Here is a 22,468-nt window from a genome sequence, read left to right as displayed (position 1 = left end):
ATTTAAGACCTGGTTTTGCTCATTATTTTCCTCACCTTGACACCTCACCTCCCTTTCATTCTTTGTGTCTCAGTTTCCTCAACTGTAAAATAAGGTTATTGGAGAAGCTCCTGTCTGCTCTGCCAGACTGTAATTCTGGGTCCTGGACATGGGTCAAAGGGTGAGGGTCTGGGAGACTGGGATGCTGGGGTACCTATGGACTGGGACTGGGATTCCAATGAAATGTAATCTTTTTCTGTCTCCCTGACTTCTAGTATAATGCCTGGTCCACAGTAGGGATGTAATAAATTCATGTTGACTAGGAAGTCAGGACATCCGTGTCCTTACAGAGTAGAGTGGGGAAAGGAAGGGTTTAAGGGGGCAGGGTCCCAGAGGCCAGAGTAGAAGGAAACTGGGAGCACCAGACACTAAGGCTTCAGGGGTTAGGGGCTGGCTTCCTAGAGGGAAGAGTGTGCATCTAAATGGGTAATGGGGCAAGGACTAGGAGAGGGGGAGAGTAGGGGCTAGCATATCCAGATTCCAGTGTCCCGGAGGGAGGCGGGAGGAAGGGAAGAGCAAGGACTGGGCTAGGAGACTCCTGTTAGTGTCCCAGGGGCTGAGAGCTGGGGTCTGGGGTCCCAGATAATGGGATCTCAGGACTCAGAGGCTAAATGGCAGAGGGTAATGGGGGGGGAAAGGGGTACACTCACACACCAAGATGCTTGAGTCTCCAGGTTCAAAGTGGGAGGCCCAGGACTTCAGCATCCCACGAGGTAGGGGGGTTGTGGTCTCACGACTCAGAGACAGATCTCAGCTGGGCTGCAAAGAATGGGGACCCCAGATGCTGGATTACAGAGGTGGGATGCCTGGCTCCCATTGGTCAAGATATGGGATGCCTGGATCCCCTCAGTTGGGGGGTCCAGGATCCCAGAGAGTTGTAGCTGGAGCTCTTGGGGTTCTCGGGTCTGGACTGCAAGGGTGTGGTGGAGTGAGGTGCTTAGCTCCCATTGGTCAGGGTGTGGGGTGGCTGAATCCCCTCATTTGGGGGGGGGTGTCCAGGGTCCCAGTGTCCCAGTTATCAGGGTTCATGGGTCTGGGTTGCATCTGGAGGTGGAGTGAGCGCTCACTGCTCAGGATGCGGGGTGCCTGGCTCCCCAAGTCATCGGCTAGGGGGTTCCTGGGGGTCCGCCGAGGCACCCCTCATCTCGCTCCCTTTCCCTGCCCTCCGTCCCGCAGCTGAGCTGCCGCTATGGGCCGGTGTTCACCGTGCACCTGGGTCCGCGGCCGGCAGTGGTGCTGTGCGGCTCGGCAGCACTGCGGGAGGCGCTTCTGCTGCAGGGGGATGCCTTCAGCGGTCGCGGGGCCATGCCCACGTTCGAGCGTTTCACCCGGGGCAACGGTGAGCGAGCGAGCTAGAGCGGGTGGGCGAAGGGGGGGGGCCTTTATCCTGCGTGTGTCCGTCCGTTCGTACCTGTCTCTCCACTCCTCGTGTCTCTGCTCCTGTCTGTGCCCCCAGCGTCTTTTCCTCATGTCTCTCTGCTCCTCCCTGTGTTCCTATGATTGTGTGTACCCCTGTTCGTACCGCTGTTACCCCCGCTACTCTCTGTCCTCGTGTCTTTACCCGTTGTGTCTCCCCGCCCCCATCTCCCTGTGTCTCCCCCGTCGCCGTCGGCCCCTGTGCACCCGGGTGTCCTGTTCCCCTCTCTGTCTGCCCCGCTGCCCCTTCCCTCGCCTGACTTGTTCCCTCTTCCCCCGCCTCTCCATCGCCTCCTCCTACTCCGTCTGTTCCCCCCTGTTCTCCGTGTTCCCCCTGTTCGTCCTATCTTTGTCCCGCGTGCTGCACCTCCTGCTAAGCGCCGTCTGGGGCCTTAGGGCCACCTGGCCCCCAGTCGTCGTCGTCGTCGCCGTCGTCGTTGTCCCCTCGTCCTTGTCTCCCAATCCCCCATGTCTCTTCGCGTCTGTGTGTCCCCTTGTGCAGGGATCGCTTTCTCCAACGGCCCCCGATGGCATACGCTTCGAACGTTCACGATGGGCGCCCTGAAGGACATGGGGCTGGGGACGCGCAGCATAGAGGAGCGGATTCAGGAAGAAGCGGCCGCCCTCTGCGAAGAACTCGGCCAAAACCGCGGTGCGGGCCCCCGGCCCGCCCCTGGCCGGGACCAGAGCCTGGAGAGGCCGGCGGGGGGCGGAGGGTGGGGCGGGGGGGAGAGTTAGAGTGTTGAGAGCGGGCTGGGAAACGGCCGCACCGAGGGACATCGAGCGTTGGGGGCAGGGCCCAGAGCCGGCACGGGGGTAGGAAGAGGGACAGAGACACCGCCCAGCGAAGACACCGAAGGGTCGTTGGGGGGGAGGGACAAAGACACCCAGAAACAAGGACAGGGAGACGCTGGTGGTAACGACAGGGCGAAACTGGAGGAGGGGACAGAGACACTGAGAGAAAGGGAAAGCACTGGGGAGCAAAGACGCCAAAGATTGGAGGTCTGCCTCCCCCTCCAGGCAGGGGAAGGAACAGAGACGATGGGTGCAAAGGCACCAGGCAGATTGGGGCGGGCCTGGGGGGCAGAGACAGATAGGGAGCATCGCAGAAAGACAGATTCACAGAGAGACAGACACTGAAGGACATTGGGGGCAAAGGTAGAGTCTGGAGGCAAGAGGGGATGGAGAGAAGCAGAGAAACAGTGGGACAGAGACACCCAGAGATAAAGAGGAAGACTCTGGGGTGGGGGGAGAGATACTCTAAAGCAGAGACACCTAGAGATAAAGAAAAGGAGACACGCAAGTAGGGGCAGACACACAGACTGGGAAAGGAAGGGCAGAGACATCCAGAGATAGAGAAAGGGAGAGACACAGAGGTGGGGCCAGAGACACAGTCTGGGAAAGGAAGAGCAGAGATATCAAGGGATAAAGAAGAAGACACTGGGGTGGGGGCAGAGAAATCCTAAAGCAGAGACACCCAGAAATAAAGAAAAGGAGAGACACAGAGGTGGGGGCAGAGACATAGACTGGGAGGGGAAGGGCAGAGATATCCAGAGATAGAGAGAGACACTGGGGTGGGCAGAGACACAGACTGGGAAAGCAAGGGCAAAGACATCCAGAGATGAAGGGAGAGACACAGAGGTGGGGACAGAGACATCCACAGATAAAGAGAGAGAGAGACAAGGGTGGGGGCAGAGACATAGATTGGGAGGGGAAGGGCAGAGACACCCAGAGATAGAAAGACATTGGAGTAGGGACAGAGATATCCTAAAGCAGAGACACCCAGAGATAAAGAAAAGGAGAGACACAGGGGTGGGGGCAGAGACAGTCTGGGAAAGGAAGGGCAGAGACATCCAGAGATAGAGACACTGGGGTGGGCAGAGACACAGACTGGGAAAGGAAGGGCAAAGACACCCAGAGATAGAGAGAGACACTGGGGTGGGCAGAGACACGGACTGGGAGACGAAGGACAGAGACACCCAGATAAAGAAAGAGACACTGGGGTGGGCAGAGATGCAGACTGGGAAGGGAAAGGCAGAAACACCCAGAGATAAAGGGAGAGACACAGAGGTGGGGGCAGAGACACCCAGAGAAAGACACAAGGATGGGGGGCAGAAACATAAGGCTGAGAAGGGAAGGGCAAAGACACCCAGAGATAAAGGGAGAGACACAGAGGTGGGGGCAGAGACACCCAGAGATAGACATTGAGGTAGGCAGACACACAGATTGGCAAGGGAAGGGCAGAAACACCCGGAGATAAAGAGACAAGGGTAGGGGCAAAGACACAGACTGGAGGGAGGGGGAGAAGGGACAGAGAAGAACAAGGGGGTGGGCAAGCAGAGGCACAGGTGAACCCACAAATGGACAGAAGAGATGCTGGGAGCAAAAATACAAGGGAGAGACAAAGACAGAGACATTGGGAGGGAGGCAGTGGTGGGAGAGAGGTAGAGAGACACAGGTGAACGGGGCCAGAGGAGAGTGGACCGGGATACAGGGGCCAGAGACATGGGAGGAGAGACTGGCATCAAGGTCCCTTCCCCAGGGTGGCGATGCATCTGACCCTCAGGCTCAATTCTCTCTTTTCTCCAGATGCTCCATTTAACCCCCAACAGCTCCTATGCAATGCTGTGTCCAACGTCATCTGTGCGGTGGTGTTTGGACAGCGCTATGGCTATGAGGACCCTGATTTCAAAACCCTGCTCGATCTGCTGAATGACAACTTTAAGCTAATGAGTTCCCAGTGGGGCCAGGTGAGGCCCTCCATGCCTGGGCCCTCCCGTGGCAGGCTCAGCCCCGAAAGGGGTCCCAACCTAGGAGATCCCTCTAAATCAGGGGAGAAGCCAGGGCTGGGGGTTGGACATTTATGGTGAGGAAGCATTTCTGGAGATCCAAACCTAAAGGGTGTCTTAGGAAGGGGACCCCAGCTGGAAGGATAGGCAGATGGAGAGGGGAGGACACGAAGGGTAACTGGGAGAAGGAGAAGATGAATGGAGAAAAAAATGAGGTAGGGACAAAACGGGTTTGGTTGGAGAATAAGGTGTCTGGCAGCCTGAAGTTTAAGACCTGGAAGGCTTCTCAGAGATGGAGTCCAACTTAGAAAAGAGACTTGCCCAAAGTCACATAGCCCATAGGGAGCACACAAGGCCAGAACCAATGAGGCATTGAATGCCAAGCCGAGAGGTAAAGATGGGGATCCTGTGGGCTTCAGGGAACAAGAGAAAGACCCTGAACTGGTAAAAGTGGAGCACAGGGCTGAGCTTTAGAGACCTGGGCTCTAATCCTGGCTCTCTTACTTGGTAGCTGTTATCACCTTGGGCAAGTCACTTAACCTCTGAGCTTCCTCATTTATGAAATGGAGGTAATTCTAGCAGTAGTGCCCACCTCACAAGGTTTTTGTGAGGCCCAAATGAGATCATCTATGTAAAGTGTTTTGTAAACTTTAAAGCATGATAAAAATGTCCCCTTCTGCTAAATCTAAGATTTTATGAGGCAGTAATGATAACAGCTGTGGCCACTAGGTGGCGCCATAGTGCCTCGAGCACCCGGTCTGGGGTCAGGAGCACTCTTCTTTCTGAGTTCAAATGCGGCCTCAGACACTTACCAGCTGTGTGAGCCTAGGCAGGTCACTTCACCCTGTTTGCCTCAGTTTCCTCATCTGTAAATTGAGAAGGAAATGGCAAACCACTCCAGTGTCTCTGCCAAGAAAACCCCAAATGGGGTCATATAGAGTCATACATAACTAAAAAAAAAAAAAAGACTGAACCATATAGTCCCTGCAGCCTTGCAAAGCACCTTACCAATGTCATCACAGCTGATCCTTCCAACAACCTGTTATCACCCCCATTCTAGAGCAGGAAAAGCTGAGGCTGGGGTTAAGTGACTTGCCCAATGTCATCCAGCTAGTGTCTGAGGCAGAATGTGAACCCAGCTCTTCCCGACTCCACGTCGCCGTGTGGCTGCCTCACGGCCAGCAGATAGAGTTGTGCACTGCTCCCTTCCTCCCCACATGAGCCTCCTCTTCCTGTCCCTCACCCCAGATGTACAACATGTTCCCCTCTGTCATGGACTGGGTTCCTGGTCCCCACCAGCGAATCTTCCACAACTTTGAGTTACTACGGGCCTTCATCTACGATCAGATTTGGAAACACCAGAAGAGCAGGAAGCCCAGAGAGCCTCGGGACTTCATTGACTGTTTCCTAGATCAGATAGACAAGGTTGGGTCCCTTCCCCACACCCGCCCCTCCCCTGCCCCGTGCTTGATCGCGCCACCTCCCCATGCCCCCAGACAGCCCCTCCTGCCACAAGCCCCAGCCTGCTTGCTCTGCCACAGGAAAAGCAGGACCCCTGGAGTCACTTCTACATGGATACGCTAGTGATGACGACCCACAATCTATTCTTCGGGGGCACCGAGACCACAAGCACCACCCTTCGCTACGGGCTGCTGATCTTACTCAAATATCCCGAAGTGACAAGTGAGTGCCCTCCATCTCCATGAGTCCCCCCGTCTGTAGGAGGGAGGCTTCCCTGGGGAGGATGGAACCATGGGAAAGCATGCTGGAAAGGCCCAGATGCCACCCCTGGCATTTGGCTCCTGAGTGGGTCCGCACCACTTCATTTCTCTAGGCCTCAGTTTCCTTATATGTAAAACAATGGGATTGGACCAAATGGCCTCTGAGGGACCTTCCAGCTTGAGATGTAGGACCCTGTGAGCTGATGACGGGAAAGGGGGATGCAGGAATAAGAGAGACCATCTCCTCAGTGCCCTCCCTTCTCCCTCCCTCTGCTTCCCCAGAAAAAGCCCAAGAAGAGATAGACCGTGTGGTGGGGCGGGACAGGGCCCCTCGCCTCGATGACAGAGAAAACCTGCCTACGCCAACGCGGTCCTGCATGAGATCCAGAGACTCATCAGCGTCCTGCCCATGGGCTTGCCCCGGGCCACCACACAGGATACCCATTTTCGTGGCTACCTCCTGCCCAAGGTGCCCACTTTGGTTCCACCCTGTCTATGGAGGGCTGGGGAGACCCCAGTAGGACAGGGGAGGGGGGGAGTGCAGCTGATCTGAGGAGGAGGAACCCAGCATCCCGGGATTCCAGCCAGCCAACGATCAAATATTAAGCCAGGCACTGTGCTAAATGAGGGGCTATTTAAAAACACAAAACAGAAGAGCGAAGTCTCCCAGCCTGACTGGGGAGACAATACGCAAGAGAGAGAGACAGATAGGTAAGTGGGTAGGTAGTTAGACAAGATAGAAAGACAGACAGAAGAAGAGAGACAGACAGGCAAGTAGGAAGGCAGGCAGGCAGGACAGATGGATAGAAAGATAGACAAGTAGGTAGGATAGGGACAGACAGATAGATACACACATAGATAGACAGAGAGGTAAGTAGGTAAGACAGACAAGTAGATAAGTAGGTAGGTAGGCAAGACAAATACTGGTAGATCTATATAGATATATCACACACACACACACACACACACACACACACACACGTGTCACAAATGAGGTTTCACCCCAAGGAGGAAGCACTAGCAGCAGGGGAGGGGACAGGATAAGGACCATAAAAGGCCCGTCCTGCCCAAGACTGGATTTGATGCGAATATTGAAGGAAGCCAGTGAAGCCATGAGGCAGAGCTGAGGAGAGAGAGCCTTCCAGGCACAGGGACAAACAGGGGAAAGGCCTGGAGTTTGGGGAATGAAGGATGGTCCTTGTTTAAGGACCAGCAGGACAGGCCAGCATCACTGGACCACAGAGTATGCTGAGCAGAGATAGGAAGGCACCAGGTTATGAAGCATTTCCAAAGCCAAAAAGGGCATTTTCTATTTGATCCTGGAGGCAGTAGGGAACCACGGGGTGGGGGTGGGGGTTATTGAGCAGAAGAGTGACATGCTCACCCTTGCACTTGAGGAAGATCACTTTGACAGCTGAGTCAAGGATTGATTGCAATGGGAAAGAGACTCAGGGCCACCCAGAAGGCTCCAGTCGAGGCATGCGGTGATGCAGGCCTGCAGCCCTCCATCTCCTTGAGAAGGCCACCTACCTGGGGTGCCTACACTGGTGTGCTCAGTCAGAATCCCTCTGCAATCTGGCTTCTGACCTCAATGTGCACTAAAACTGCTCTCTCCAAAACCACCACTGGTTTCCCAACGGCCAAACGCGATGGCCTTTTCTCAAGCCTCATTCTCTTGGCCTCTCTGCAGCCTTTGAGGCTGTGGATCACCCTCTCCTCCCGGCTACTGTGTTCTCTCCAGGTTTTCAGAACGCCCTTCTTTCTCTCCTGGTTTCCTCCTCCCTCCCTGACCGCTGCTTCTCAGTCTCCTTGCCTGGGTCTGCCTGTAGGTCATACCCTCTGACCCTCGCTGTCCCTCAGACCCTCTGTCTTGAGCCCCCTCTCTTCTCTCTATATTACTTCACCTAGTGATCTCGCCAGTTTCCATGAATCCAATATCGTCTCTATGCAGATAATTTTCACAGTTCCATATCCAACTCTAACCTCTTTACTGGGCTAATCTGCTTCTTGGCAGTCCAAAACCCAACTGATTCTTTCCTCCAAAACCCTTCCCTCTTTTGAACTCAGCTATTATGGTCAAGAACACCACGTACCCCCCAGGCTCAAAACCTCCCTGTTAGACCCAACTCACTTCAATCCATTACCGTCTTATTTTTACCTTCACATTTCTCCACTCATACATAGCCAACCCCCCTGGTGCAGCCCCTTATCACCTCTCACCTGCACCGCTGCATCAGCCTTTTCATCGGTTGCCCCTGCCTCGCCAAAGTGATTTTCCTAACGCATAGGTCTGACCACATCACCACCACCTCTTAATAAACTACAGTGGCTCCCTATCACCTCCAGGATCAATTAACAAGTCTTTTCTTTCTGACTTTTAAAGCCCAAATTCACTCTTCTTCACCAGCAACTCCAGCTGCCCCTCGAACACGACACTCCCATCTCCCTCCTCGCTTTTCTCTAAGAGACACGGAGCATTGGTAGGCAGTGGGAAAGGAGACTGAAGATTAGGAAGAGTGGTGGTCATCTTCTCTGGCTGGCCCTCTTCCCTAGGACGCTCTCTCCTCCACCTGACTTCCCAGTCTTCAAGATTCAAGTCAAATTACACTTTCTGCAAGTGGACTTTTCTCCACCACTTTGCTTGTTGGCTGACTGCTATCTTGCAGAGAGAGAACAGATAGATAGATAGGTAGGTAGGTAGGTAGACAGACTGACAGACAAGACAGACAGACAGATGTTTGTTTGTCCTTCGTTCCTTTTTTTTGTTTTGTTTTTGGCTAGGCAACGGGGTTAAGTGACTTGCCCAGGGTCACACAGCTAGTAAGTGTTAAGTGTCTGAGGCCGGATTTGAACTCGGGTCCTCCTGAATCCAGGGCCGGTGCTCTATCCACTGCGCCACTTAGCTGTCCCCTCGTCCTTCGTTCTTGAAGAGGACTTTGACACCAGGAAGGTGATGCCATGACTTGCGAGTGAATTGGATTTAAGAGAGGCAGGACTGTGCAAAGTCACCAGCCTCACTTTCTCCTCCGGAGCCATCTGGGTCCAGTGGCCAGATACAGATGAGGACAACTGGAGATGGTCCGCAGAAGGATAGACAGGAAATGGCACAAAGGCAGAGATACAACTTTGGAACCAGGTTAAATAACACTAAGTGAGTTTAGGTGAAGAGTTGAAGATGGCACTGGGTGACTGAGAGGATGGTGGTGACCTCAACAATAATAGTAAAATTTGGATCATTTTGGGCCTGGAGTCACCAAGGCCTGAGTTCAAATCCAGCCTCGGACACTTATAAGATCTGTGACCTTGGGAAAGTTAACCCTAAGTCATTCTGTCTGCCTCGGATCTCTCACCTGTAAAATGGGGGCAAATAGCATTTGTGAGATTGTGGTGAGAATCCAATGAGATAATTAGTGTCAATGCTTTGAAAACCTCCAAGCGCTGTACCAGCTTTAGTATTATTAGTTCTGTTTTGGACATGTTGAGTGAGATGTCTATGGGGTATCCAGTTGGAAATGTCTAGAAGGCAATTAGAGATACAAATCTCTAATGTAAAAAGGTTAGCTGAGAGTTTAGGGGCTGGCTAAGTCAATTTGGGAATCAGCAGCATAGGATGGGAGCTGAATCCATGAGAATCGATGAGATCCCCCAGGGAAGTGGTATGGAGGGAGCCTGGTGGACGTGCTCTGGATGAGGACCCAGCAAAGGAGACTGGGGAGGAGTCAGACACACGAGGGAAAGCAGGGGAGAAGAATCTACAAGAGAGAGAAGAGAGGGATGGGCAATGACAAAGGCCACAGAGCAAAGGTCACTGCATTGGACAATTAAGAGATGGCTGATGACGCCTCTGGAATGCAGTGCCAGGAGGACGACGGTTGAAAGTCAGACTGAAAAAGGTTTAGAATGGAGAAGGGATAGTCCCTAGAACAGCTGGCACCTAGAACAGGCAGCTTTCTCCTGCAGTTTAGCCACAAAGAGGGAAAATATGATAGCTAGTGAGGATGGTCTGGGGGGATGTGGGACATATGGGAGATTAAAGAAACCAAGGGTGCATGGTGAAGAAGGGTTATCTTTTCATGAGAAGCAGAGGCAGGCAGAGTCAATGGTGGGGGAAGGCATATGACGGGAGATGAAGAGGAGGGGAGAATTTTTGCGATGACATCTGAGGTCCTTGGCAGCATGAAAGGGACGGTGGCACCACGGGAGACTGGAAGAGGGATGAAAGGGAAGGTGACACCACCTGAGAGGTGCACAAAGATTGCCCTGATGCAGTGAGGGCCCAGGGGAGGTTTCATGGTCTTCCTCTGGCTCCCAAGCTGGTCCTGAGGCTGCTGGACAGAGGACAGTCCACCTGCCAGCTCTGCCCTCTGGCAACAGGCCCCAGTTAGGCTGGCACCAACTGTCCTCCCACTCCCATTAGGGCACCCACGTCATCCCACTCTTGGTGTCCGCACACCGGGACTCAATCCAGTTCAAGGACCCACAATGCTTTGACCCGACCAACTTTCTGGATGACAAAGGGGCCTTCCGACCACACCAAGCTTTCATGCCCTTTGCTCCAGGTAAGGGCCACCCAGGGCATCGTTACAGGGGTGGTGGAGAGACTCTGGGGAGTACAGTCAGAAGGAAAGGGAGCCCAGGACCAACCCACAGCCCCTCAGACCCATTATAGCCTTACAAGCGGGAGGCTTTACATGGGCTCCCAGGAAGATGGGAGGGACACTAGCACCACCCAACCCGAGATCCACCCTGGCAGTTAAAGCAACCTGGGCACCAGCTCTGCGGCCAGGCCCTGGGGCCACTGACAGCCTCTGCCCACCCGCAGGGAAGCGCACGTGCCTAGGGGCAAGTCTGGCCCGAATGGAAATCTTCCTCTTCTTCACCACCATCCTCCAGCGCTTCAAACTCTACCCGGTGGAGAAGCCTGAGGACATAGACCTGACCCCTCAGTGCACAGGCCTGGGCAACGTGCCCCCGGCGTATGAGCTCCGCGTGCTGGCCCGCTGAGCTCCTGCCCGAGGGGACACCTGCGATCCCTCCCACCCCCACTGTGTCTTTTGTCGAATAAACCCCCCCCTCAAAGGCACGGCACGTGTGTGTGAACTGCTCATTGGGGTGGGTGGGCGGACAAAAGGCAGCACACGTGCCCGGCTCTGAGGTAAACTTTATTTGGGGGCGGGCGGCAAGTCTGCAGCCGAGGCTCCGCTGAGCACCCCTACCCCCACAGAAGGCTCAGTCCAGAGGAGGCCAGGGCCAAGGTGGGGGGGCACTTCACATTCCAGGCTGGAGGAAGGGGGCAGGAGTCCCACCCATCCCCCCTGCCAGCAAGAGGCCATGACCCTCCCCACCCCCAACAATTCCAATCTTGTATCCTGGTTAGAGGGGGCAGTGCCAGGGGGCCCCACTGTGGGGCGAGTCCACGGGAGGCTTACTCCTTGCGGAGCTGGGGAAAGGGCCACGTGCACGGGATGCTGCCTGTCCCTGCCCAGCTCCCGCTGTGCCAGGAGTAGGCGATCCTGCTCCCCTCGAGGGCTGGCAGTAACCCCTCCACCCACATGGGGAGGGGGAAGGCAGGCAGGCAAAGGCAGAAGCAGCAGCAGAGAGAACGGCCATGGTGTCCAGGACAGCCCAGCCCGGCCGCCAGCAGAGCAGCACGGGGGGGGGGGGGGGGACGCGACCATCCGGCTGGTTCCAAGTGCTCTCCGCTAGGTAGGCTGGCCTGGCTGGGACACAGGCACCTGAATGCCCTTCTGGCCTGATGCTACAGAGACACAGAAAGACACGGAATTAACTGGAGGCTAAGAATGAGTCACATGACTGATCCCAGGGAAGGGAGGAAGGATGTGGGAGGGGGGAGGGGCGAGGGGCCAGGAGGCTGGAGGGAAGTGGAATGGCCACAACCTGAAGGAGAGACTTGGTGTGCAGGCTGGGGGGGGGGGAGGCGGGGAGAAGGATTAGAGGGTGGGGCCATGGTGGGAGCTGAGGAGCCCCGGAGGGCAGAAGGCAGTGGCAGGGATGACCAGGAAGCAGGTACCTAGTAGATACTTGTCCTTGGCTGCAGCCCGTTCCTTGGCATCAAAATACCAGACAGTGATGGCGTACCTGGGCACACAAAGAATGCCCACCTCATGACCCCCTGGGGTCTAAACAGGACCCAAGGGGGTGCTAAGCTCCCATCCCCACAGCAGGGATGAGCCCCCAAACCCACACTTGAGCTGTTATGGACCAAGCCTAGATCTAGAGATAAAAAAGAACTCAGAAGTCATCTAGCAAAAGAGTAAAGTGAGGCCCAGGGAGGGAGTGATTGGCCTGAGGTCACACAAGGTACTAAGTGTCAGAGCCAGGATTCAAACCCAGGGCTCCGAGTCAGTGGGGAACTCCAGGACTTCTGGGCTTTTAATATCTGCACAGCCGGATTCAGACATAATGAGCTTCCCTTGGAACCCTGCACGTTTTCCTTTGTGCACTGGAGGCCACATGTAAACGTCAGAACCCCCTCCCCCTGGAGAAGCAGGGGCCCAGGAGGGTTGCTAGACTTGCCCAGGCCCAAGCAGCTGCTTCAGTGGTCCCTGGAGGTGAGGGAGGAGGGTGGTCAAGGGCGCACCTGGTGGCGTAGGCCGGCTTCACCTCGTGGGGATTCCTGCGGTCCGACCAGAAGATCAGCAGCCGATCAAACAGAGGCTCGATGTTGGCCACCACAGGCCGACCCTCGGGGAAGATCTGCAGCAAGCCACCGTGGGTCTGTGCCCGGGAACAAGCCGGCCAAGTCAAATGTCAGCGCGAAACCGGCCCCACCTCCAGCCTCTGCACCCCCGGAGGCTTCCCACCAGGGGGCGCAGAACCCCGAGGTTGGGGGCCGTTTACAGCCCCGCCCCCCTCATCTGCACAAGAGGAGGCATGACAGCCCAAACCCGTTGCCATAGAGATGTCCAGGAAGCCACCAAAGACAGGAAGTGGGGGGAAGGGGGGATGTTTATTACAGACCAGGCGAGGCGGACTGCACCATTCTGTGCACGGGGTGGGGGAGGAATGGAAGCTGCCAAGGGAGGGGGGGAAGGCAGGCCAGAACTCGCCATTCCAGGTACAGGAGGGAGGAGAGCCGGTGGACAGCACCATTCCACGCACTGGGGAAGGGAGGCATGGAAGAGACCATACAGAAGGGGAAGAGACGGGGAGGACGACACCATCCTCACACGGAGGGGTGAAGAACTAAAGCACAGCTAGGTGCAGGCACACCCCTCCAAGGGCACGCCCACACGCATGCACCCCGCTTCCCCCTCGGGGGCCCTACCTTGATGTCCCAGTTCTGGTTCAGGTAATAGATACAGGTGATGCAGCGCCCATCCCCGTGGGGGTTGTCCACATGCCGCACATAGCCCAGCCCGTTGCCAGGGTAACAAGCCACCATGGCCTGCGGGAGGCACAGAGGGGCGGGGCCGTCAGGAGGCTCCTCCCCCAAGAAAATCAGACAAGTTAAACACGCGGCTGGAAAAAGAAAACTGGGGCCCGGCCGTGCCGGCCAGAGCCTGGGGCCTGATGAGCCCTAGGAAAACAGGGCACACCTTTGAGCCATCCAAGCCCCGCGAGGTCAAGGGTGGAGGGGGAGGCCCCAAACATAACATACATCTTTAGCCCTGCTGGAGGCAAAGAACTGGGAGGATGAGGCCGGGGCCTGCTTCCCAGGGAGTATGAAAGCAATGCAATGTTCTAGGCTACTGCTGTTTATACAGCACTTTAAGGCTGGCCAGGTGCTTCACAAACATCCCTGGATCCACACAACTCTGGGAGAAAGGTGCTGGTATGACTCCATTTTACAGATGAGGAAACTGAGGCAGACTGAGGTTAAGGGACCTTCCCCCGGGTCACACAGCTATGAGACAGGATATGAACTCAGGTTTTCCTACTGCCAGGTCCAGGGATCTATTCACTATATAGTTTCCTTTCAGAAAATGTGATTCTTAAATTAAGATGAAGAAATGATGAACAGAAGAATTCAGAGTAGCCTGAAGACTCAGGTGAAGTGACTCCACAAAAACGGGTAGGGATCAGAATGGGTGTCGGGCCTGTGATGTCCCAGATGAGGCTGCTCCCTCCACAAAAGCAGGCCTGTCCTTTCCCTCCATGTCAGGCTGAGAGAGCGGCCCAGAAGGTGGCCTGGCCTGGCCCTGGCCCTAGCCCCGGCCCCCACGGCAGTTTTCTCCTGGACTCTACCTCTGGTGGAAGGAAATGGAAAGAGCACACCTGGCCCTGGAGATGAATGAGCCCAAGCCCTTTCCAGAGAGAGGGATCATGGGTAGGAAACACAGCTCATGGCGTTGTTGAGGGTTAGCTGTGCCAAGCCGTCCCTACTTCTTAACTGTCACACTGGAGAAAGAAAGATTGTATTCTGAAAATGATGTAAAAACAGGTCATTTTTTGAAGAAGCCTAGGAAGCAGGGTGGCCCAGTGGAGAGCCCTGGCCTGACCTAAGCTCAAATCCTGACGAACTGTGTGATCCTAAGCAAGTCACTTGATTTCTGCCTGCCTCTGTTTCTTCATCTGTAAATGGAACCTAACAATAAATTAAGCTAACAGGATTGTTGGGAGGGTCAAATGAGATATATTTGTAGAGCTCTATATAACTGTGGCTATTTTTAACCCAGGAAAACTTGGTCTAAGACAAACTACAGCTCCCAGCTGACCACAATAACAGAGGGCAACCACCCTGAACAACTTCCTGACTTGACCAAACAGTGCCCGAGCAGGCGCCAAGGCAGCGGCGAGGTGTGGACTCAGCCCCGGGGTGGCCCGGCTGTACTGTCGTACCACTGTGACAGTGCTGCCCAGACTCGGAGGGGGATGTCTGTCAGCTGAACAAGGGCCCCCACTCGACTCCACAAATGCTTCCCAGCAGTTCCACGTGAGGCGATTCTGGCGTAGGCACTGGCATGGCCAAAGGCAGGACAGAAGGCCCTCCCCTCAGAGGCCTCCTGCGAACACCAGCCCCCTCCACCGACCTCCCCACCGTCTCTGCTGCAGGTCTGTTTCCCACCAACCCACTCATGGGGCTCAGGCAAGCCTTGAACACCCCCTGGCCAGCAGCACGCTAGAGCTGTCCTCTCCTGGCCCATGAATGCCTGCTCTAAGAGGGTCTGATTGAGAACGTCATCTCTTCCCACCACTATGGACACTTTTCTGACTTCGATCCTCACTTCACACTTTGCATTTGTACCCCCAATGCCTAGGATAGTGCCTGATACACAGTAGGTAATTAATAAATGCTTGTTGCTTGACGGCCCGGTTCACCGTGTGTCTGCCAAATCTCCATTTCCCTGTTGCACAGCAGTTCCCCATCAAAGGCCAAGTTCTGAGATGCCCGTCTGTCCATCCCCACTCCTACTCTACCTGCCTCCTGGATTCCTTAACAATAAGCAGCATTTATAGAATGCTTGAAGTCTGCAAAGAACTTGACAACCATTACCTCATCTGATTCCTACAACCACCTTGGGAAGTAGGTATTACTCCCACTTTACAGAGAGGAAAACAGGCTGAGAAAGGTTAAGTGACTTGCCAGGGGTGCTACAACTAGTGTCTCAGAGGGGCAGCTAGGTGGCCACATTGTGTGACCCTGTGCAAGTCACTTAACCCCAACTGCCCAAAACAAAAAGGGGGGGGAGTAGTGTCTAGGGTGAGATTTGAACTCAGGTCTTCCTGATTCCAGGTCCAGGCCTCTAACCACTGGGCCACTTTAATTTCCCTGAAGGTCAAATGGGGGTGTTTGGGAGGGGGCACAGATAAGACAGTGAAGATTAAGCTGAAGGTGAATCCAGAAGAGAATAAAAGAACTAGGGAAAAGCCCTCTTTCAGCCCCTGGCATCAGCTCCAGCCAGGCTCAGCATCTGGACTGTGCCCACCTCATGGCCCTAGGCACCCAGCTACACTATGTGCCAAAGTCACTGAGGACCCTGGGGCAGGGGGTGACTACACCAGAGGGCCCAGCTGTCCCCACTGCACGGCGTCACTCAGCACAGCGACTCCTGGGCCCTCCAGAGAACACTCCCCCACCCCAGCCCTGCTCTGACCTCTCTCCTTGGTGCTGCCCAGCTCCCAGGTTCACTGCCTCTTCAGCTCCCTGGCACGGAATCTCCCCTCTCGCTGAGGACACCTTCTCTCTGCCCTAAAAGGGTCCAGCCCATGATGCCTCCTCACCCTGACAGGGACAGGGTCACAGCCTAGAAGGGAGCTCTTTGGAGGCCATCTAACCCAGCGCAGGAAAGAGGCAAGGGAAGGCGAGCCCAAGGTGAGCTGCTGAGTGTCAGAGGCAGACCTGCCAGCGGCCACCATCCCTTGGTGCTCACTAACTCCAAGGCCATGGACAAATCCTACCACCTCTCAGTTTCCCCACATGCCATCTGGGGATGACGCCTGCACCCGAAAGCTCAGAGCTGCTGCCCACTTTGGAAGAACCTTCGAGTCTGCCGCCTTCGGAACTCCCTCCCTCAAGCTAGTTGCATAGGGTTAAAGGTGGGATTTGAACCCAGGTCTTCCTGACTCCCAGCCCTCTCCAGAAAGGAACTCTGCTTTCATTCCACCCCCACAAACAGGAGCTACTGAGACCAGTACAAATTGGAACCCGGGGCCTGAGGTCCCTCAGCCTTAGTGGCAGAACAAGACTTAAACTCGGGGCTCTTTCCTAGACAAGTCAAGCTCGTCCTTCCCACCGGGCTCTCAACTAGGTGCTTCCCCTATCCTCCCTCCTCAGGCCCAGACAACCCCAGTTCCCACCCTTGTACAGCCTCCTTGGGCCCGTGGCACTCTCTCCCACCAGGGGAAGGCAGACCCTCACCAGCAACTCTGATCACACCTGACGGTTCAACAGTTAGAGCAGCTGGGGCAAGGGGGCAGGGTGTGCTGAGCCGCCCCTCCCGGGGAGGCCAGGGAATCATCCTCAGCAGGCTCCACCCGCCTGGGGTCTCCCTCACGAGACTGTGAGCCTCCTAGGAAGCACGGCCTGCCTTCTACCTTTCGCTGGATCCCCAATGATTAGCACTGTGCCTGGCACACAGTAGGCACTCAATACATGTTTTCTCAGAGGTAAAGCTGCCTTAACAGAATGAATGCTAGAGCTGGAAAAGGCTCTGAAACCATCAAGTCCAAGCCCCTTGTTTTACAAATGGAGAGACTGAGGCCCAGACAAAGGGGATTGCTAAAGATCACACAGCTAATTATCAACAGCAGAGTCCGAGCTCAAACTCAGGTCTGGGGCTCTTCAGACGAGGCCCTCCCCTTCACAACTTTCAAGGAGAGACAGCCTCCTTGCCCCCTCCCCACAGCACCAGGTCCAGGGCCCGACCTGTGGGGACAGGACGTGGACACACGGTCATGGACACACACTCCTCCTCCTCCTCCTCCTCCTCATTCTCATCCTCATCATCATCATCTACTTCTAAAGGCCCCAAAGCCTCGGCTTCCTCTTGGGTCACATCAGGGGGTGACTGGAACAGACTTGGAAGTCCCACCTCGCTGGCAGGAGGCTAACCCTTGGCTGTCTCCCCTCTGCTATGGATAAGACTCTTCTCACAGTCTCCCCCAAATAAAGTGTAAGATGCCTGTGGGCAGGCAGCTCACCACTTCCCTGCACTTGCCATCTCAGACCTGGCACTAGGGCCAGCTCCACAGCCCCTGGCTCTGGGGAAATTTCTACTTCCTGCTCCTGACCCCAGCAGCCTGGACAGGGTCTTGGCCACAAGGTGAAAAGGCCCCTCCCCCAGGCCACCCCCATCCTTAGGTCAGCCAAATGTCCAGAAAGGAAAGAGTTAAGGGCCTCCCAGGGTTGATTCCCTAAATGCGTCAGAGGCTAGGGCCAGGGCCAATGATGGCAGGCCCCACCTACTCAGAGCTCTTAAGAGAATAACCCAAGGAACCTAGGTCCCTCTGGCCCAGCCCCATCCCCCACTGGCAGCCCCTCTCCCTGGGAGCCCCAAGGACCAGCAATGAGCAGAGGGCACAGGGGCACAAATGGGGGGAGAGGGAGGAGAGGGGCAGGAGACTCACAGGAAGAAAGCCAGGGCAGACCAGTCGGCATCTGCCCTTGCTTGCCACACCAGGTCAGTCTCTGCCTCTTGAGAGCTCTGAGGGACACCCCCAGCCCCTACCTCAGTCCCTCCCCCAGCTATTGCCCTTTTAAGCCAGGAAAAGCCCACAGATGCTGTCTCCAGGGAACAGGAGAGGGCCTGGGAGGGGCCAGTGGCCCATCCTATCCTGTCCTGTCCTCTCCCTTCCCCCATTCCCACAGGCGTATTCTTACACCTAAGCAAAGAAGAGGCCCCTAGGGATGGCCAAAAGAAGCTCCCCCACACCCCCATGAACATCTATCCTTCCCAGGCTTGGCACCAAGAGCACCTAAGTCCAACCTGCTTATCTGACAAATAAGGAAACTGAGACCCAAGAGAGAAAGGCACTGGCCCAAGGTCACTTGACACTGTGGAGTCAAGACTGGCACAGACTCCAAATAAGGGCCACTGCCACCCTGAGCCATGTCATCCCCACATGACAGAGGAGGCCCAGACACTGGGAGCTAATGATTGAGGCCACACAGCTCTGGGCTGGCTCCAGGGGGCAGAGGGTGGGGTCAGCCAGGACCCACCCACTAGCTGGGGCAAGGCCAAGGGAGGGACCGGCTGGGCACTATGAAATAACTATCAAATAACGGGAGGGACCAGGAAGAGAGAAGCCTTCAAGCGTCTGGCCCAGGTGGGGGTGGGGGGAGCACCTTCCACCTTCCCAGCAGGGACTCCATGGGCCAGACCCTCCCAAGAGACAGGGCTGGGCCCTCCCAGTTACATAATCCCAACCGAGTCCAGGGAGAGATACCAAGGACAAGACCCGGAGGGAGGGAGGAGAGACAGAGACAGAGACACAGAGAGATGGTGACACAGGAGGGAGGATGAGGAACACAGGCTTATGAGAAGAAAGATAAAGAAAAAGGAAAGAGGGAGAACGAAATGGAGAGGAAAGAAGGCAGAAAGATGGGCAGTAAGGCAAAGAGGGGAAACTGAGGCAGAGAGAGGGGGAGAGAGCCAGGGAGGGCCAGACACTCACACGCACACACACGCACACACACGCCCCTCCAAATCCTAAGATTCAGACTTTTTACAGAAGAGGAAGCTGAGGTGCAAAGATAGAAAGAAACAAGGGTCCCAAAAGCCCGGCTGGCTCAGGCAGGGCAGAACCTGCCTTGTGCCCACCAAGACCTCTGAGGCTGCCCCGGAAAGCAGATGAGAGCCCTGGACCACTCGGGGAAACTGAGGCCCAGTCAGCTCCCCAGGGCCTGGGCCTCACCTTGGTCCGGCCGTTGATGATGTAGCTGCCCAGGCGCCCAGCACAGTGTAGGATCACCTCGTCCACATGGGCCATCAGGGCCCCGATGCTCTCGCAGCCGGGCTCACGCCCCTCCACCCAGGCAATCTGGTCTCCTCGGATGCTACGTGAGGGGATGGCCCGCTGGCTCACAAGCTGTCCATCCCGAAAGCGCCCATCTCGGTTCAAGGCCTCTACCTCTGCCAGCACTCGGCTGCCCAAGGCCGCCCCAAGGAAGCCGTCTTTCACACAGATGCCATAGCATCGCATGCAGGGTACGATGTAGTCCACAGCCAGCCGCTCAGCAGCAGAGACCACGGCCTCCCTCTGCACCGGCGTCTCACTGCCCTCCTCTGCCCAGCGCCGCTTGCCGGGCGGGGTGTCGCCACCGCTCTCGGCCTGCTTCCGCTTGGGGGCTTCAGGCTGGGCCCCCCGGGCGGCCAGCAGTGGGCACTCCTTGGTGATCAGCACAGCAGCCCCCTCACTCTGTAAGGGTCGCAACTCCCCACCTCCCTGCCCACTGCGCCCCTCGGGCATGGGGCTGGCTGCAGCTGAGGGAATGCCGGCTCCTGGGGGCAGAGGGCCACCCCCACTGCTGCTGGGGCCAGCCAAAGCCTCGCAAGGACCAGACAGGTGGAAGGAGGGCTGTGAAGGACAGGACACATAGCTCTCCAAGCCCATCCTGGCAAGGCTGTGCCCAGGGGTGTCCACAGTGGGCAGCTGAGGGAGACTCCTGCTCAGGAGGTCGGATTGGCATGGGCTGTCCATGGCAGCGTTTTCATCCCCCAGGCACGGAGGACACTGCCCGAGCCCATGGTGCCAGCCTCCTCCTCCTCTCACTGCAGCTGGGGACAACAGTGGCAGAACCTGGCACAGGACTGAATGGGACTGGGCAGACAGCTCTTCTCATAGCCCGGGAAGCTGGGACATGATCCCGCGTTGTCCTTGGGCCTTTGTGAGGCAGCAGTGGGCCAAGGAGATGACCAACAGGGGCTAGAGAGAGAGACAGGGAGGTGTGAGATCCAAGCAGCCCGGCAGAAGGAAGCAGCTGGGGGGAGGGAAAAGCGGGGACAGTGAGGCAGAGGGGGCAGGGGGGAACTCAAGGCCCAAAGAGGAACGTGGGGGCTGATGGGAGAAGGGGACCCCGGGACCGTGAGGGGACAGAGGGGGGAAGAGGAAGCGGGACCCTGGATGGGGAGCAAGGGAGGGGCACTGGGAGGCCCAGGGGGGAGGGGAAGGAGAGGGTGAGAGAAGGAAGACCACTGGCAGCGAGAGGAAAGGGAGCTGAGGGAATGCTGGAGGAGGGCAGTAAAGGAGGGAGGTGATGGCGGATCCTCACAAGAGAAGGGGGAAGAGGGAGAGGGTCCTGAGGAAGAGAGTAAGCAGAACAGGACCCAGGCCCAGGAACGGGGAGAGAAACTGAGGCCTGGGCCACACAAGAATGGGGACGCAGAGGTGGAAAGGGAGGGGGCAGGACCCACCGAGAGGCTGACAGGGGAAGGAGGAGGAGAAGGAGGAGGAGGAGGGCCAGCAGGCACAGGGGAGGAGGGCTCCAGGGATGGAAGTGGGGCTGAGGAATCTGGGAAAGAAAACCGGGGAACCAAGAGAGCCCCCCAGAAGAGGGATGGAAGGAACTGGGGCCTGAGGGGCAGAAGGGAAAAGAGGAGGACTCAGGCCTGCCAAGGGGCAGAGACATGGGGCTCTTGGATTGGCAAGGAGAGAGGGCAAGCAGCCTGGGGGGCAAGAGGAGACAAAGTGCGTGCAGCATACGGGTGAGAGGAGGAAGGGGTTCCAGGAGGAAGAGGCTGGGGAGGGGAGAGGGGATCCAAGAATGGGAAGTTAGGAGGAGGTGGTAGGGCAAAGCTTGCAGAGTCCAGTACTGGGGAAGGGGGGTATGAGGGATTGCAGGGAGTCTGTGAGGTCAAGGCGCAGAAAGGGGCTGTGGGAGGTAAGGGAAGAGAGGAGAGGAGGTCCAGGAAAGAGAGGGGAAGAGGAGAGAAAGACTGGGGGCCGGTGGAGGAGAAGGAGCCTGAGGGGGATAAAGAGGAAGGGAGAAGGGAGACTGGGGGATGGAGAGGGGAGAAGAGGGAGTCTGGGGGATGGAGAGAGGAGGAGCCAGAAATAGGAGAGGTGAAGAAGGGGTCTGAGGTGAAGATAAAGGAAGAGAAGGGGGACCCAGAAGTGGGCAGGGAGGAGGAGGAGGAGAAGCCTGGGGGGTAGAGGAAAGAGAAGAGAAACCCAGAAAGGGTAGGGAGGGAGAAGGGTCCCGGAGTGCGGATGGGGAAGGGGAGTGAGAACGCAGAGGTGGGAGAGGGGGAGAGGAAGGGGTCTGGGGTGTGGATGGGGAAGGGGAGGGAGGACCCAGAGGTGGGAGAGGGGGAGAGGAAGGGGTCTGGGTGTGGATGGGGGAGGGGAGGGAGGACCCAGAGGTGGGAGAGGGGAAGAGGAAGGGGTCTGGGGTGTGGATGGGGGAGGAGAGGGAGGACCCAGAGGTGGGAGGGGACGAGGGGAGGGCGCCTTGGGGGTCAAGGGGAGAAGAGAAGGGGGAACCAGAACTGGGAGAAGGGGAGAGGAAGGGGGACCCTGAGCGGGGAGAGGGACGGGGAGGGGTGGGGGGTGGCGGGAGGACCCAGGGCAGTCCAGAGAGAGAGTTGGGCTGGGGAGACGGGCCAGGTGAGCGCCCCCCTCCCCCCAGCTCCCAGAACCCCGTCCCCACCCCCTCCCCGCCGGGCTGAGCCGACACAGCAGCGGTTGGGGGTGGGGAGCTGGGGGGAGCGGCGCGCGCCCCTCACCTCCCCCAACAGCTGCCCCGCCCGGTCCCGCGGGGGCCCCCCCGGCCCCCCGCCTCCGCACGGCTGGCCCCCGCCCCGAGCGCCCCCCTTCCCCCCCCACTCACGGGGGTTTTTCCTCCGGCCCCGGCGCCGCCGCCTGTGCCAGCCGCCCCGCGCAGCGCCGCGCGCCATCCCCCGCCCCCGGCCGCCCCCAGACCCCGCCCCGGGGCCCCGCCCCTGCACGTGACCGTGAGCAGCCTGCGGGGGAGGGGAGGAGAGGGAGGAGTGGGTGCGCGTGCGCAGGAGCGCAGGGGAGGGGGGGGGAGGGCAGGGCAAGGCAGGGCCTGGCCCGGGAGGGGAGGGAGCTGGAGACCCCTCCCCCACCCCAGGCTCCACC

General features: G+C 57.2%; 2 protein-coding genes across 5 annotated transcripts; one reads left to right on the top strand and one right to left on the bottom strand.

The window, feature by feature from the left end:
* The first annotated feature begins 1,923 nt into the window (after window positions 1-1,923).
* Window positions 1,924-11,047, top strand: LOC110202949 (cytochrome P450 2F2-like). The gene is given in 8 exon segments (XM_020979322.2): window positions 1,924-2,107; window positions 4,045-4,205; window positions 5,493-5,669; window positions 5,786-5,927; window positions 6,248-6,319; window positions 6,322-6,434; window positions 10,383-10,524; window positions 10,788-11,047. Coding segments are annotated over 8 exon segments (1,173 nt in total). The 3' UTR covers window positions 10,970-11,047.
* Window positions 11,048-11,114: 67 nt separating this feature from the next.
* EGLN2 (egl-9 family hypoxia inducible factor 2) lies at window positions 11,115-22,274 on the bottom strand. 4 transcript variants are annotated; one of them, XM_020979279.2, is made up of 6 exons: window positions 22,197-22,274; window positions 19,283-20,293; window positions 13,254-13,412; window positions 12,503-12,703; window positions 11,997-12,064; window positions 11,115-11,723 (listed from the first exon to the last, which is right to left on the bottom strand). In XM_020979279.2, the coding sequence occupies exons 2-5, from the start codon at window positions 20,066-20,068 to the stop codon at window positions 12,038-12,040; spliced, it is 1,173 nt and encodes a 390-aa protein (XP_020834938.1). In that variant the 5' UTR covers window positions 20,069-20,293; window positions 22,197-22,274; the 3' UTR covers window positions 11,115-11,723; window positions 11,997-12,037. The 4 variants fall into 4 exon arrangements, with proteins under 4 accessions (XP_020834938.1, XP_020834934.1, XP_020834946.1 ...); XM_020979275.2 differs by having other exon boundaries at window positions 12,567-12,703; XM_020979287.2 differs by having other exon boundaries at window positions 12,567-12,703; window positions 13,254-13,373.
* Between the last annotated feature and the right edge of the window lie 194 nt (window positions 22,275-22,468).

Source organism: Phascolarctos cinereus, unplaced genomic scaffold (assembly GCF_003287225.1).
Source record: "Phascolarctos cinereus isolate Bilbo 61053 unplaced genomic scaffold, phaCin_HiC Scaffold_726;HRSCAF=1367, whole genome shotgun sequence".
In the NCBI taxonomy this organism is placed as follows: domain Eukaryota; kingdom Metazoa; phylum Chordata; class Mammalia; order Diprotodontia; family Phascolarctidae; genus Phascolarctos; species Phascolarctos cinereus.
Note: the sequence above shows the minus strand (reverse complement) of the source record. Positions and strands in the feature narration are given on the sequence as shown.

Excerpts from the sequence above, each read along its gene's own strand:
- EGLN2 (XM_020979275.2), bottom strand. The coding sequence starts at position 20,068 with ATGGACAGCCCATGCCAATCCGACCTCCTGAGCAGGAGTCTCCCTCAG. Across the intron at positions 12,065-12,566 it reads AAGCCGGCCTACGCCACCAG|GTACGCCATCACTGTCTGGT; the intron begins GTGCGCCCTTGA and ends TTGTGTGCCCAG. Across the intron at positions 11,724-11,996 it reads CAAGGACAAGTATCTACTAG|CATCAGGCCAGAAGGGCATT; the intron begins GTACCTGCTTCC and ends GTGTCTCTGTAG.